This window comes from Triturus cristatus, chromosome 3_2, assembly GCF_964204655.1.
Source record: "Triturus cristatus chromosome 3_2, aTriCri1.1, whole genome shotgun sequence".
Classification (NCBI taxonomy): Eukaryota; Metazoa; Chordata; class Amphibia; order Caudata; family Salamandridae; genus Triturus; species Triturus cristatus.
Genome location: NC_140584.1, coordinates 817,043,443 through 817,060,415, shown reverse-complemented (window position 1 = coordinate 817,060,415; position 16,973 = coordinate 817,043,443). Strand labels below are relative to the sequence as shown.

The following is a 16,973-nucleotide window of genomic DNA, read 5'->3' as shown; positions in this document are numbered from 1 at the left end:
CCATGCAGGAAACAGACGTGCTGCCCAATAGCTAAGTTGCATATGTGCTCTAAGGCTCACCTGTGATGTTCTTGGTTTTTGTCTTATATCATGTCATCAGTGCTGCCATAGGTGGTGATATCTTGTTTGCCGCATGTGAAATCATGGTCACTGTATTGGGAGTTAGTTATAACTGCATAGCTAACCTTAACCTGTGCCACTCAAATGTTGGTGGACCAGGAGGATCATTGTAAAGCAGCTGCCCCCCCCCCCCCACTCCTTTGCAAAACCAGCAGTTGCAACGCCAAATATGGAGGTAGGGACACTAGTGGGAAACTGCTGGCAGAATCTCAGCCTATAGCAACCCTATATCATGTGGTGGGCCTGTGGGCCTACCACAAGATCAGTGGGTCATAATGGACACAGACAGAGAAAATGTAGAAGGTCCAAATGCCTAGAGAAGAACCTCTCTTTGTGCACTGGAGCATTTGTGTTGTGTTGAAAGAAAACAAACTCACGCACGCTTTGGGAGTTTATTTTCTCCAAACAAAAACGTGTGCTGAGCAGGCGCTTAAAACACCACGCTAGCTCGGAAACCCTGCAGTGCTGTGAGAAGAGCAGCGATGGCTTCTTTCACAAGCACAGATCTTTGGCAGGCAGGAGGGGGTATCTAAACAGGGAAGACTAGTGAGGCGGTGGCCCCACCTTGGTGGACCAGTGAATCGTCCACCAGGGTCTAAATGACTCCCATTGATTATTAAAGCAGCAAGGATCCTTGTGCTCTAGAAAGTACACGTCTTTCTTGATAAAGAAAAGTATCTGCACTCAGTAGATATTATTCAAAATTATATTTACCAGAAATTAATGATTTTGTCTTGCATAGAAACATAGGCACCCCATTTTATTGATACCACACTTTTTTCACCAAGAGCCAAATAGTTTATATGAAAGAAAAACTTTGTTTTACTGATATGTTAAAAACCCTACATGTATCCACTTCTAATAAAAGGCCTGACTCCTTTATTTTGCACGGAATATGTTTTATAGTTTTCATATATTTTCATGCACATATAAAGCAAACATGTAGGGTGCAAATGCGTGCCCAATGTAGGTCAATGAGAGGCTGATCATTGCCGGATATTCATGACAACCATGGCCTCTGTAAAGGAGTGCCTTTCAAATTAATTTTATGCAAACTTATCTTATGTTGATATCATGTCTGTAGCAAATTCGACTTTTCTACATGGTCACCCCAGATTTTTCTCCTTTTTCTGGACACTGTTTTTGCTGTGCACTGCTTGTGCTCTGGCCCTAAGATGATAATGGTAAAATTGGTTTAACCCAATTGGTCTATTGAACTTTTCTCTAAGACCATGTTAGTTGATACCAATAATGACCACTGGCATAGGGGAATTAAATGTTAACTGTGGACTGTAGTATGTATTTACACCACCCACAAAGTGTCTTGCCATGAAGGAAAATCTATAGCATGTATTAATATGTCACCCCTAAAGTGTACCTTTTACGTCCACAAGGGAGGTGACTAATATGTAAAAAATCTAATTCTATATATTTATAAATAGGCACTGAAGTGCCTAAAAACTTTTTCACTGTGTAGGTTCAGCAACATTTTCATTAGGAAAGACGTATGTGGGATTACATTAATCTATCTATCTGCCAGGGAAAGTGCTACCAAAATAATTGAAAGTTATTTTCTACTCAATTTTTAAAATCTTATGTATTGATGAAATGTACTTTGAGTTCCACTCCTGAGCCAGAAATGACTTAATACCAGTTCTGCCACTGATCACACCTCTAGAGCTGGTATATACATCTTTGACCGGAAGAATTAACGACCTGGCTCAGAAGACAATGGCTTGAATCTGAGTTCTGGAAGGAAAGGGTGATGTTAACTGCTGACCACTTAAAAGGGATTAGCTAACTGGGAGTGGGCAGGAACAGCTGGCAAACAAAGGACAAAAGACACACAATTGATGGACGGAATGCAGAACAAATCAAAACATTCACCCCCAGTCAAGAGATCTGGGTTACATGCATCATTCTTTTGCTCACCATGCCAGGACCCACCTCTGGGCATACCTGGCGCACTTAGGGCTAGAAAGCAAAAGACACACAATTGATGGACGGAATGCAGAACAAATCAAAACATTCACCCCCAGTCAAGAGATCTGGGTTAAATCCTTCATTCTTTTGCTCACCATGCCACCCCAGTTTAGACCTGGCCATATGCAAATCAGTCTTGACCCTGTGCCTCATGGGAACAGTCCAACCCGAACTGCCAAGCCAGGTCTTCCCTGGACTGAAAACAAGCATCCTAGGATCGGTTTCGGGGTTTCACCCCTCTCCAGCCAGGATAGCTTGATTCCAGTGGCACAGTGAGCCCAGGACCCACGTCTCGGTCGACCTGGCGCACCTAGGACGAGAAAGCAAAAGACACACAATTGGTAGACGGAATGCAGAACAAATCAAAACATTCCCCCCAGTCAAGAGATCTGGGTTAAATCCATCATTCTTTTGCTCACCATGCTACCCCAGTTTAGACCTGGCCATATGCAAATCAGTCTTGACCCTGTGCCTCGAGGGAACAGTCCAGCCCGAAATGCCAAGCCAGGTCTTCCCTGGACTGGAAACAAGCATCCTAGGACCGGTTTCGGGGTTTTACCCCTCTCCAGCCAGGATAGCTTGATTCCAGTGGCACAGTGAGCCCAGGACCCACGTCTCGGTATACCTGGCGCACTTAGGCCGAGAAAGCGAAAGACACACAATTGATGGACGGAATGCAGAACAAATCGAAACATTCACCCCCAGTCAAGAGATCTGGGTTAAATCAATCATTCTTTTGCTCACCATGCCACCCCAGTTTAGACCTAGCCATATGCAAATCAGTCTTGACCCTGTGCCTCGTGGGAACAGTCCAGCCCAAACTGCCAAGTCAGAACCTCACTGGATCGAAAACAAGCATCCTAGGACCGGTTTTGGGGTTTCACCCCTCTTCAGCCAGGATAGCTTGATTCCAGTGGCACAGTGAGCCCACAAAAGACACACAATTGATGGATGAAATGCAGAGACACAATTGATGGACGGAATGCATTCTGTCCATCAACTGTTGTTTTTGCATTTGTCACCCCGAGTGGGACGGGTATGCCCAGACGTGGGTCCCGTGCTCTCCATGCCACTAGAATCAAGCTAACCTGGCTGAAGAGGGGTGAAACCCCGAAACTGGTCCTAGGATGCATGTTTCCAGTCCAGGGAGGACCTGGCTTGGCAGTTTGGGCTAGACTGTTCCCATGAGGCACAGGGTCAAGAATGATTTGCATACGGCTGGGTTCAAACTGGAATGGCAAGGTGAGCAAAAAAATTATGGATTTAGGCCCAGATCTCTGTAATGGGGTGAATGTATGAAATTGTTGTGCATTCTGTCCATCAACTGTTGGTTTTGCATTTGTCACCCTGAGTGGGACGGTTATGCCCAGACGTGGGTCCCGTGCTCTCCATGCCACTGGAATCAAGCTATCCTGGCTGAAGAGGGGTGAAACCCCGAAACCGGTCCTAGGATGCTTGTTTCCAGTCCAGGGAGGACCTGGCTTGGCAGTTCGGGCTGGACTGTTCCCATGAGGCACAGGGTCAAGTCACTGCTTGGCCCTTCTCCAGGTCCCATAAGACTATCACCCTCCACACCACCAACAGCTTGGCTTAATGAACCCCTTCGACTTGAAACCTGTTTTTGATATTATCCAGATCTTCTCTTGCTTACTCTCCATGAAGCTAATTCATAAAATATGTGGATATTGCGAATGCCAAACATCTAGGTTAACATGTTCTTGCTGATTTCAAAACCTAGTCTCAGTCACTCTTGTCAGTCATATATAAAACATAAATTACCCCCCCCCCCTTCCGTACTCTGCGGTTCCTTGAAGCAGATACCTTTATGTGATAACAACGATGCACCTACAGGCTCTTTGTTAAATCGTAAAGGTCGCTGTTTCATCCGTAACATTTAATACTAAAAGTTAGGAATCCACTGAGTAGCAAACAATGTTGGATCATCACCCTTTACCTCAAAAGGAAGCCCCAAACCCCTTTCTTCTGATTGATAGTGCTTTATATTTTGTCGAACCCATCCTTTTGCTCAGTCCTCATCTGCCCTTGTTGACTTTCTCTTCTAGTTCCTTACGGCGTTTGGTTAACTATAGTTTGTCCAACCTGATAACTGAAGTCCCACTACTTCCTAATGACAGGCCTAAAGGCCTCTTACTATTCATTTTACTCTGTTTTTCTCGACAGTTGGCAGGGTTTGCAAACAAGCCTTTCACATATTTGCGGTCCTTTCGATATCTGATCTAGTATTGGGCATTATTAACACTGTACTCACAGATCACTATTTTCTAACTTTGAAACAGCTTTTCTTAATATGTTTTCCAGCCTGAATCCTCTTTATCAGGCAGCTGTGACGTGGCACCGAACTTCAATAGGACTGACACAGTCTTCTTCCCTCTTCCAAGGCCTCAAGATTGTAAGCTTTCCTGTGAGCCAGCTCTTAGTAGATGCTTTAGGGGCCAGTCTCTACCTTTATAAATAGCCCCGCAAAGTCCTTTTAACAGCTCAAACATCAGTATTCTAGGTCTCTCCCTAATAGAAGGCAACGTTGATGGCTCCCTCAAGTTTTCCAACTCCATTCAACGTTGAGATACAAGGCAGGAGAGCCAGCAATAATGCAGTAATAGTCAGCTCTAGGACCATAATAGGGCCCAGAAACCAGGGCCCAACCTCTGCCACTCCACTTCCTTAAATCACATGGGCACTCCAATCTAGACTCAGCCGTACCTTGCACAGTCCTCAGTCTTGCTACAAGTTCAAGTAACAGAACAAGGAGTAAGACCTCTCTAATTATGTTACCTTCTAATTGTCCATAGAGGAAAACTGAAATCCAATCTGCAGGTTCTCAGGTCTTTCCTACCACTGCCTCTGTACTCCATAAATGTGTTACTTTTGAAGGAGTAACAGTCTTTCCAATGTGTTGGATTGTAGGCGTGCTGGCAGGAAACTTCCATGTTTTTAGCCATTGGCCACATCCTCAAGGATATTTTAAAATATAACTCCTATGTTCCCTGTCAAGATAATTCTTTAAGCACCAGCACCCCTGTCCAATAAGAAGTAATTCAGGAGAACAATACTGTAAGTTCCAGGAGAAAGGAGAAGTGCTAACAAGGAAGAAACGCAAAGCAACAATTCTTCTCCATTCATGCACCCAGGATCTGGCGGAGAATCCCTGTACCCATCATTAATCTGATGCACTTTAATTCTGAAGACCTAAGTCATAAAAAGAAATACAAGAGATCTCCGGCGGCACTGTGGGCTCTCTTGCTGGGGGCTTGTGATTTCTTCCTTTGCTGGGCCACATTGGTGGGCAACATGTGGAGGAAAGTTTCTTCTGGAAAAGCGCTTGTGGCCTGAAGGGAGCAGTGTTATGTTATGTTATGTTATGTTATGTTATAGGGGTATTTATTAAGTGCACGGCTACTCCATGGAGTGTCCAGGCGCTATCCTGACCCCAGGACAGAAACGCTATCACAAAATGAAACCACACTATTGCTAAAACAGCCAGGTCTTCAGGCCTCGCCTAACGTTGAGGAGATCACATTCTTGTTGAAGGAAGAGAGGAAGGCTATTCCATAATCTTGCAGCTACCACTTGAAAAGAGCGGCCACCTTTATAAGAGCGTCGAAATTTAGGTACAATTGTCAGTTGTTGAGATGATGAACGTAATGTTCTCGAGGGTTTATAGGGCTGGATTTTATTTCTAATATATGGGGCTCCGATATTATTCAGGGCCTTAAAGGTTAGGACCAGGGACTTGTCTTACTGGAAGCCAATGCAGGGTGTTCAGATGGGAGGACATGTGAGCTCTGGGTCCAACAGAAAGTACAGCCCTTGCTGCTGCATTTTGCACCACCTGCAAACGATTTAATAGATAATTTGGGAGGCCCAGGTACAAAAAATTTACGTAATCCAGCCTGGATATAATCAAGGCCTGGACCACGGTTTTCCTGTGTGAAGTAGGAAGAAGCGGAAGGAAATTCCTCATCATTTTTATTAGTCCAAAACAGGTACCTGCAGTTAATTGCACCTGGGACTTCATGGTCATGTCAGAGTCAATCTTTACTCCTAAATTTTTTACAGTTGAAACCGGAGGGGAAAGATTTTTGGGCCACCATTGGCGCCATTCATCAACCGGAGTATGCCCAAAAAATATAATTTCCGATTTGTCGGAATTGCAGAGCAACTGGTTTTGCCTAAACCAGTTAAACACCTTGGTTAGGCAGACATTAACTTCATTGCCATTAAACACCTCGTCCTTCCTGCAGGTGAATACAATTGAGTGTCATCTGCATATGATATAATTTTTGCCCCACATTGTTCGGTTAAAGGAGCAAGAGGGGCCATATATATATTAAACAGGGTTGGACTTAAAACTGAACCCTGAGGGACCCCCACATTCATAGATTGCATGGGGCTTGAAAAAGGGGGAACCCAGACTGTTTGCTGTCAATTGTCAAGAAAGGAGGTAAACCATCTGAGCACCGTACCCCCTATGCCACTCTCCTTTAATCTTTGAAGGAGGCGGTCATGGGGCACGGTATCAAAGGCCGCCGATAAATCCAGTAATATCAGCACCGCCTTTCCTCCTGTATCAAGGGTACTTCTAATTGTCTCTGCAATTTCTAATAACGCGGTCTCCGTACTGTAGTTTGCTCTAAAGCCCGATTGGCTCGGATGGAGTATCTGATTACCTTCAATAAAATCTGTAACGATAGTATTCACATATTTCTCCATCACTTTGGAGAAGAAAGGTAGGAGCGATATCGGTCGATAGTTGCTGACTACCAAGGGATCTGCTAGTGGTTTTTTTAAGAGAGGAAGAATTTTCCCATGCTTCCAAATTATAGGCATCCTACCTTCGGACAGAGAGAGGTTGAGCGTCCGATTTACTGCTGGATTGATTACTTCAGCAATTGATAGCAGCGTTTTTGCTGGACAAGGGTCAGAAGGAGAACCGGATTTTAGGGCTCTCATGATTTTTAGTTAAGTGGCCATAGGCATGGGCAGAAACTCCACTAGAGTATTCTCACTGGAAGGGCTTATATGTGAAGGTCTATATATACTGCTGGTCGCAACCTGTCATGGACTATTGAAAGAGTCCTGAATTATTTGAATTTTCCTGTGGAAATATTGTGCAATTTCATTTGTCCAAGTATCCATAGGCGTAAATGAATTTTTAGAGGCTGTAGGGACAGTAAAATCCTTAACAATCTTAAACAGTTCTTTAGCACAGTTATCTGCTCGTTTGATTTTTCTGGCCAAAAACTGTTTCTTCTCTGCTTGGACTTTTACATAATGAACTTTCAAAGCCATTTTGTATGTCAATTTATCTGTAAGGTCAAAATTCTTTCACCAGCGGTGTTCATTAAGCCATGGTGCTGAGTTACGGCCTTGATTGGCTGCTCGTCTTTTAATGGAGGCTAACTGCATGCTACACTCAAAGAGCCAATTTTCCAGAGCCGACACATCTTGCTCTAAATTATCATTAACTGGTATAGGATGTTGACTGAGCATGGTGGTTACCGCCTCAGATGTCATTTGATTAAAAGGTCTAAAACTTTCCGGCCGATTTTTACAATAAGACTGAAACTTGATCGGAATCTTTCCAATTGTAAAATTTAACAGAGAGTGATCCGACCAAACAATAGGCAGAGGGACAATAGGTTCCAATTCAGTGATCGAAAAGATTTGATCTAACGTATGACCTTTTTCATGTGTAGGAAGCACTACATATGGAACCAGATTAAAAATGCTTAATAATTCACAGAATTTCATAGTGTCTGAATCAGTCGTTTGGTCAAAATGAATATTGAAATACCCCAAAACCATGCACTGTTCATGTTTGGACATGATGGGCGTGATAGCGTGGCCAATCGATTCCAAGAAATTTCCTGCTGGCCCAGGGGGACGGTAAATCAAAGCTCCAGCGATAGATTGGTGGGCTGAGACTATCAAATAAAAGCCCAATCCCTCTGCTCCTTCCAGTTCCGTCATTGGTATTGCTTTGCAGACAAGTGGATGCTTGTATATGTCCGCAACCCCCCCCACCCCCTCTACTGCCAGATCTATCCTTCCTTAATATCCTGTAGTCTAGAGGGAGTGCACAGGCAATAGTAGGGTTAGAGCCCTCATTTAGCCATGTTTCAGTTAGAAACATTACATCAGGCTGTGTCTCAGAGAGGAGGTCAAAAAGCTGAAGCTCATGTTAACTGGAACTGTATGGTCTGTGGTCTGGTTGCTGATCGAAGTAGGTACTGATCCTTGGAACTGTAATAAACTGTCTAGAAGTGGAGGTAGTAGCTGAATAACTGCAGGTCTGTTGGCCTTACAGTGTGTCTCACAAGCAGAAGAAGAAATATGTGTGTTAAACCTCACCCCCTCTACAGAAATTGAGGGCAAGAGGGCTGAGTTTGATGACTCCACAGAAGAGGCAGAGTTTTTTGAGGGGAGAGGCTTCTCATGCAGTCCATTAACTCCAGTCACACAGACCTTACCAAAAAGAGTGGGAACACAACACTGAAGGCACAATTAAAGACTTAGAAACAACTAAAATGGAGGATCTGGCTGGAGGGGCATTGACTGTGGAGGAGTCATAACCTGAAGATGAGCGAACTGGAATCCTCGTTTTGGGGTTTCGTTGAGTTCACGCAATCTGCGCCATATTATATTAGGAGTCACATACTGAGGCACTGGAAGAGCCCGCGGTGTAATCTGGGTATGCTTGGTGGGTCTTCCCTTGGATGAAGGTCTGGATGGTCTTTTAGACATGTCAATAGTCACACTGGATAACCTCCTCCGTGACCGAAGGGGACTCAGAATCAAGTTTAATAGAAAGCACCTTCTGACAACCCACTGATGACTCTGGAGTGTAGAAATGCAAGCGGACAGTTATGGTGGTGTTCATGTTACCTAGAAACACGAAGAAGGTCCTTCAGGTTGTGACAAAAAGGGAATCATTGAAATACAATGGATTATCTTGATGCAAAAAGTATGCCTGGAGACCACACTGAGGAAAAGGGCCGTCTTGAACGTCAGGATAGAGCTCTGGCGATACCTGCTTCTATGAACTACCTATCAGAGCTAGTGGTGTCATCTGAAGACAAAATGTTTTTATTCACACAAGAGGAGGCTGCTTGGACCTTCTTGGCTGAAGTGAAGAAAAAGCATGAAGGTTGATATAATTTCTGACTCATGTAGTCCCATCCAGAGAGCCCATACGCTGCGGGTGACTGATTCTACGCCTGATTGTCCCACGATTTCCCCTCCGTGGAGTATTTCAATAGGAGTGTTTATGCCTGCCATTTGGACTGGTTACTGTCTATGTTGCATTCTAATGTTTGCCACTCTGGTTTTCTTTTCTTCCCCTTTCCTGCAGCTTCCCAGCTGGAGTTACATTTGCTGATTTTTTGGTTAGAGTGTTTATTGATGCACTGGGATTGTACCCTGTGCTGTGTCACTGCTACCATTGTTTTGAATTATATGCTGAACCTACTGTATTCTCGTTCACTGATAGCTGAAGTGCCATGTTTGACAAACATAAAAAGATTTGACATTAAAAACACAAAATGCAAAATGTTTGGGAATGTTCAAATTATGTGTGCTTTGTAGACTAGGCATGATTTAGTCTCACCAATGACACAAATCATTCTTGTGACAAAGTTTAAATATTTCCGTCCACTCTATTTGAAGTATGAGTATAATATATACATATAGCATTTGTTTGCCACTGTAAACAATAGCACTGGCCCTAGTGCATTAGGGATATTAACACAATCTGGGTGAAATCCTTCCTTTGTAGTGCCTGAAAGAGCAATCAGCAGGTGGAGAGTGCCCTGTTACCTTTGCAGTGTGCAGGGGAGTGCATTCCGTTACAAATGCAGTATTCATAATAATTTTTTATAAGTTGTAGCTAGAACATTTATGTTGAAATCTACAGACTAAGCATCAGATAGGGAGGATGTGATAAATAATGCATTACTCCCCCCCAAAAAAAACCCAGTTCAGTTGTGTTCAGGTAACTCCCCTTACCCACCAGTGTACCCCTTGGTGGCATGCTTCAACATTGGGTCCATCCCGTTCCGCTGCGGTTCGGGCATGCTGCGCCCTACGGCCTACGTGGGAGCACTTTTTGTTGTTATATACAATGATAAAGAAGTTGGGGGAGTGGGAGAGTATGGTTAAAAATACCTGGCTAGTAAGTGTCCCTTAATTTATTTGAGCCTCTAGTCAGTATTTTTGAAAAAATAGGGGGTGTTTAGGATAAGCGATTTGTAATGGATCTGTTCTCCAAAAAGGTCGACATGTTTTGAGCCGTGCCCCTAGTTGGCTCTTCTTCAGGACCGCGGGAAACTAGTTCCCTGGTACCACTGCCATCAGCTCACACTGGATGCACACTAATTGCATGCAGAAAAATATAAATATATATACAGTTACCACCTATTAGGCATTCCTTGTTTGGTTATCTGTGGGAATATAAATGAAGAGTTAGATGTACCAGCCTATGGCTAGATCTGGCTAGAATCTAAATTACTAAATACTTTATTCAACATTCTAAAAGAGGCGAGAAGCAAAAATTCACCTTGAACTAATTCACAGATTTCTTTACCCACCTCTTACCAGATAAATAATCCACTAGCTACTTGAAGCCCACTTTTGCACTATATTGGGTGCCAAATTAGCGCCAGATTCCATAACTAGTTCTGCCAAAGGTGACGCTGCATTAATATGGGGAATGGCGTATTTCCTATAGAGATCTATGCGCTTCCGGAAGAACCACTTCAAACTTTTGAAGGGGACTTTTTTAGAAGAACTTTGATGAATTTTTTCAAAACACATTTTATTTGCATTTTCAGCCATATGTGACTTGCAGGGCCTACATCATATATGCACTGATTGAAATATACGAATATTGTGCAATTTTTCTTTAAGTGAGTATATATCATAAACAAGGCATTAACAAACAGAACAACAATATGTGCTGTATCTATATCGCATCTCCCCAGAATCAACAACCCGCATCCAGACGTCATAAAGGGTGACTTTGTTGATTTTAACACATCACGTATATCGTATTCTTTAAAGATCAGCTGCATAAAATCTTTAAAATACCATTGCACTGTCTTACATTAAACCTGGACATATACTGTGCAAAATAGGCAAAATAATAATTCTTATTTATTGCAGTTTTTCTTTTTTTTATCCTGGATTAACCCTGTGATGAAATGTGTTTTACATGTGTATTTACTGTCGGTGTATGAATATCATGAATTGATGTATTTTATCGCAAAAACAAAAACTATACGTTTGTCTGGTAGACACAGCGAAATAAGCCTCCGAGCTGACTCTGGCCTATAAAGGTGCCTTTCAGCAATCTCAATAATAGGCATTCGGTTTTCATGCAAAACTCTCATACAAAACTACAGTCTACACCTCATCAGGCATATAGCACCCTTCATAGTGCTGTCTGCCTGCATAATATAGCATTATGACATGAACACACTGCCAAGTCAACGAAGCATTATTTTTGTCCATGTAGCAGGTTAGTGCATTAATTATACTTCCTTCTTTTTAGAATAAATGGGCAGCTTGTGGCTTTGAAGGTTATCAGCATGAAGACGGAGGAGGGGGTGCCTTTCACAGCCATCCGCGAAGGTAAATGGCATTGGCTTGCCACATATGTACACCTGCATTGTTTCTGCAACATATTCTTATACCTGTGTAGGATAATGTACTTTACAATATAGGTGCACATTGGACAGTACAAATTGCTGCTTAGCAAAATCATCCTGTGGGGTGCAGCCAGTTACATTGAGCTGCTCCATCTATACATTTTCAATTGGACTTGATTCACAATTTTTTTCAATTTAACACTTGTATCATAGGTCGGGGCATGAGATGTCTTCCTATTGAATCCGAACAGGCTTAAGGCAGCTGGCTTTTCTCAGGGTCAGACACCTCATCCCATCTTCAGAGTAGTAAAGCTGGAGTACCACTACAACTTTCTAGCAAAGCACAGCATAAGGGATCTCCCAGATCCTAGGCCCCGTCCCTGGTTGGGGGGAAACAGACACATTGATTGCAGAGCTCTCTGGACTTGTCCTGCAGAGCCTCTGTCTAATCCCAGATGGATACATGGAAGTGGCTCTGTAGAGTCAGTTCATGTCTAGTTTAAGGGTCAAAACAAATCATTGGGTTTGCCATGTTCAAGGGCCATATCTCTAATGACTCGGTGCAGCGAGTCTCCTTCCAGGCATTTCCACATCGAAGGAGGAGGGCAGGCACCAAATATATTCCAGGCCAGACTACTTGAGCGGGGCCCCTGTCCAATAGAAGGAAAAAAAAGAGGAGGGCGTGTAGTCAACAGGTTCTTCTCACTATCGCAGTAAGAAGGAAAGTATTAACTTCTCACTTGGAAACAGAATGAAACTGAGCCGCTGAAGGAAGCTGTGTCTGATTAGGTGCCATCCAGAGCTCGTGGGAACAGTTGCCCTGGACACCCGTTGCACCCCAGAGCTTTAATTGGGGGTTCCCTGAACCGTCCTGTACAAGGCCGAGCATGCGCTCATGGCTGGTAGAGTAGATGGTTGCAGTGAAGCCTGCGTGGGAAGTGGTGGTGGTGTTCTGCATGGGGTCCTGAGAGGTGCTGCGATAAAAGCACCGAGACACAGAGTTCACAAGCTCCAGGCGCTGGGGCGGGGAGATACTGACGAACACTGTAATGAAACACAAGAGCCACTGGCCACACCCTCAGGGGTTCAACTCAAGGTTGAAGACCAACTCCCCTCCTCCCCAAAGAGCTCCCAACATTGGGAGGACCAGCAAACAGCAGTAAGTCTGCGTAGTGAGGCTCGAACAATGTCAAGGGGTCACGGAGATGGTGAATATTGCCATATACAAAACAAGCATTGGCATAGCCAATAGGTCTCGCCTTTGGGACCTTATAAGTGTTTAGCCATGCAACAGTTGCATAACTAAATACTTATAAGGTCCCAAAAGCGAGACCTATTGGCTATGCAAAGCGGCCGTGCTGCCGCAAAATTAAAAGTGATTGGGATCACGATCAAATATCAAAGCAACCGTGCGGCCGCTAAAGTGAAAGTAATCACGGTAAAGTGCGGTGCGCGCACCCGCTGAAGAACCAGGCTGAATTAGGCCTGGCGGCGCAGGGTACGCCTGAAATCTTCTGAGTTCGCCTTCTAAATGTACAGAGACACGGAACACTCAGTTGGCATAGGAACTTCAATTTATTAGCTGCAGCTAGGTACAGTTGTCCTAGAAGTATATCAGTGGTAGGTTCTCAGGAGACTGCCACTTCAATCCGTGGCTCACAGTCTTTTATAGCGCTTGAATCCCCTAAAGCAGGGGTACTCATAGTACGGCCTGCGGGCCGTCAGCGGCCCGGCAAGCCTTCCTTGGCGGCCCGCGGACCTTGCCGACATCATATGCCTTTGTGTTTTTTATATCGCCGGCGCCGGTTGCGAGCTATGGGGGCCGGGCGATTCTTTTAAATAACATTCACTTGTTAATGAGGCTTTGTTGTACTTCACCTCTTCTTAGCACCCCTGCATCTCCACTCTGATTGAGTGGAGATGCAGGGGCACTAAGAAGAGGTGAAATACAACAAAGCCTCATTACCAAGTGAATGGTCTTTAACTCCTTCAGCGCGGCACGGATTTCCGCGCCACGCTGAAGGTTCTGAGCGCGGGCGGGGCCATGACGGAACGGTTCCGTCATAAGCACAGCCCAACCGACGTGCATGACGGGGGTTAAAAGACCCGTAAAGTACTTGGGTGCGGCGGCTGTGTGCGCTCTGTCCACTCTGTGCCCCGCCCCGCCTCCCCTCTCATCGTGTGCAGTTCAGGAGAGAAATTGTTTGTAGAGAGGCAGATGTAAGGGAATATTGCAAGGACGCCTTTTAGGACTGAATCGAGGTACATGGTCAAAAGAACGGGAGCAGCGTGCCTTTGTGCTCTGAAAAGGCCATAACCCTGATACCATGTGTCAGAAACGTAAGAGGAGCAGCCGTGCAATGAGACACAGAATACTAGAGAAAACTGGGGAAGACATGGTTAAACTGGGGAAGAAAGAAAAAATAGGAGAAAGGGAGAGAGAACAAAAGCACAGGTACAGGTCTAAAAGGAGAAGAGAGAAAGGACACAGGAGAGGGCAAAGGAATAGTAGAGCGTGAAAAGAAGAACTAAAGTGAGACAAAAACGAGAAGAATGACAATGAATGAAAGAGAAATAAGACTGACATGGTGAAAAGAAAATAAGTCAGAAAAAGAAAACACTGATAAAATGACCCAGAGATAAAAAAGAGAGAGAAGACAACTTAACAAAGAAGCGACAACAGGGCAACCAGCAGGATATTTGGAGGAAGGCCAAACCATACCTGAGAAATTTAGAGAATAGGTGCTACCATGTTTCTTATTATTGTGTTTTTCGGAGGAGACAGAGAGAAGGGGAGACAAACAGTGATTGAGAGAGAGAGAGATAGAGGGAGGGAGACAGAGAGAGAGGGAGGGAGAGAGAGAGAGGGAGGGAGGGGGAGAGAGAGAGGGAGACAGAGGGAGGGAGACAGACCGAGACAGACAGAGTGAGGGAGACGGAGTGAGAGGGAGACAGAGAGGGAGAGGGAGGGAGAGGGAGGTATGGAGACAGAGAGAGAGGGAGACACAGAGTGAGTGAGACAGAGTGAGTGAGACAGAGAGGGAGGGAGACAGAGAGAAAGGGAGACAAACAGAGTGATGGAGACAGAGGGAGAGAGAGAGATAGGGAGGGAGACGGAGAGAGAGAGGGAGAGTGATAGAGAGAAGGCGAGAGAGAGAGAGAGGGAGGGAGACAGAGGGAGGGAGGGAGACAGAGAGAGGGAGGGAGACAGAGCGATAGATAGATAGATAGATAGATAGATAGATAGATAGATAGATAGATAGATAGATAGATAGATAGATAGATAGATAGATATGTGTGAATGCCTGGTCTGGAGGCTCAGTGGACAAAGGCGTCCGCTGCAGGGGCCTGTGTTCAACCTCATGGTCATAGTTGTTTTTTTGGTCTAGCCCCGCCCCCTCCCCCACTGGCCCCGCCCCCACCGGTGCGGCCCCCAGCCAGAAACCACACTGTAAATTAGGCCCCCGAGAGAAAGTTTGTGAGTACCCCTGCCCTAAAGCAACAACCCCCTCAATGTGCAATAAAAACAAACAAATCATCCACTAGCAAACATTCTTTGTACAAGATACAGGATAATAGGTAATAGAAATTCCTTCCCTAGGGTCGTGTTCTCTACCTGACCCTACAGGCCAGGTGGCATGAGCATTCCTAAGTTAAATTAATTTACAACAGGACGTGTTTGCGTGTTGCAGGTGGTGATTCGTAAAACAATTGGAGAGGCAGAGAAGGATCACCAAGGGTCAATAGATGGTTATCACGGGAATTAGTTGCTACGAGCCGGGTCTCAGAATGTACTTTGCTCAGAGAGACAGGAAAAGGTCGTTTAACATGTTACAGTACAGAGTATGAAAAGAACGCTACGAAGGTCGTCGGTGCCTGAGTGAGGGCAACATCACAATGGTGTCAATACGCAAGATGGAGCCGTAATCAAATTTCCTCAGACCCTCCTTTTGCCATTACTCAGGCAAAAACACAGAGGCTGTTGTTAATCAGAATCGACTTCAATAGCCATGAAATCTACAAGCTGTTGTTGCAGCATTATCTTCGTGTTCTCTGCTTTCTGGGATACAGGATTTGGAACACACAGGGTGGCGCAGAGCCCGCATATAGCGGGACCACATTGTAGGCAAAGACAACATGAGAAGAGAATAGCCAAAGGCGCTCCGACAAAGGTAAGAATCTTCCATCCCCATGTAGACAGTAGTCCCCCAAACCATCCCATCAGAGACCAATTCCCTTCATCCTGGTGAACGGACTCAGCGATCTTATGTAGTTTAGAGATGGCTTGGTATACTGTAGGGGCGTTGTCTGGAATATAAATGCAACAGCTAGATCCGATCAATTTGCATACGCCCCCACGGTCAGCAAGAATAATATCTAATACCATCCTGTTCTGAAGCGTGACAAGGCGGTCAGCAACGAGTTCTGCAGTGAGATTACTCAAAGCTCCAGCTGTTTCATTGACAGTGGCTTCTACAACTCAAATTAGTTGTCTTATGTCTCTACTGTTGGCTATTGGACCCCAGAATGGAAGAAGTCCTTTCAAGACATCCCCAACTTCTTGTCCTGACGTATCCTGGTCTGACGCCACCCTTCTTTTCTGTAAATTATGCTTGGCATCTGCTATATATGTAGGGGGCAACAACCAAGCGATATAACAGGTGCCTCTCCAATTACCAGGTAGAGAAGTGTAAGCCTTATTTCCACACACGAAGTATGTATTACGTGAGGGAACCATGCGAGGCCAATCTGTCCCATTCAAGGTCACAATATGTTGGCATTTGCTTGTACCTTTATATTCTAACCCTCCTTTCCTAATACAGAATGGTGCTTGTCCAGGTACCACTAGAAAAGTTTGTCCGTTTCGAGAGGTTTTATTAGAGGGCAGGAAATACAAATCCGTAGATCTGGTTTGGCGATCAGCATATTCTGACTTCTCACTATTCGTCCCATATATCCTTTTTCTGTCCCGCCAACATAAATGGTATAGATATACTCCCAAGCTCCTTATGTCTCGGGTATCACCATCTCCAGAAAATACCCAACTGGCACTCAATTCCCACCATGCACTACACGAACCATTACATGAAAAAGGAAGGGTAATGTATGGTATTCCATTATTCACTGAACTTGGCAGAAGACCACAAACCCAACAGTTCGTCGCATTAGTAGCCAATTGATGTTGGTGTAGCATAGAAACAAATG

General features: G+C 44.6%; 1 protein-coding gene across 1 annotated transcript in view; it reads left to right on the top strand.

Moving 5' to 3' along the window:
• The window catches only part of CDK15 (cyclin dependent kinase 15), a 521,515-nt gene that overhangs the window by 145,284 nt on the left and 359,258 nt on the right, over positions 1–16,973 (top strand). Inside the window, exon 4 of the mRNA XM_085646903.1 lies at positions 11,672–11,751. Within this exon, the coding sequence (XP_085503029.1) occupies positions 11,672–11,751 (80 nt within the window). The remainder of the gene's footprint in view (positions 1–11,671; positions 11,752–16,973) is intronic.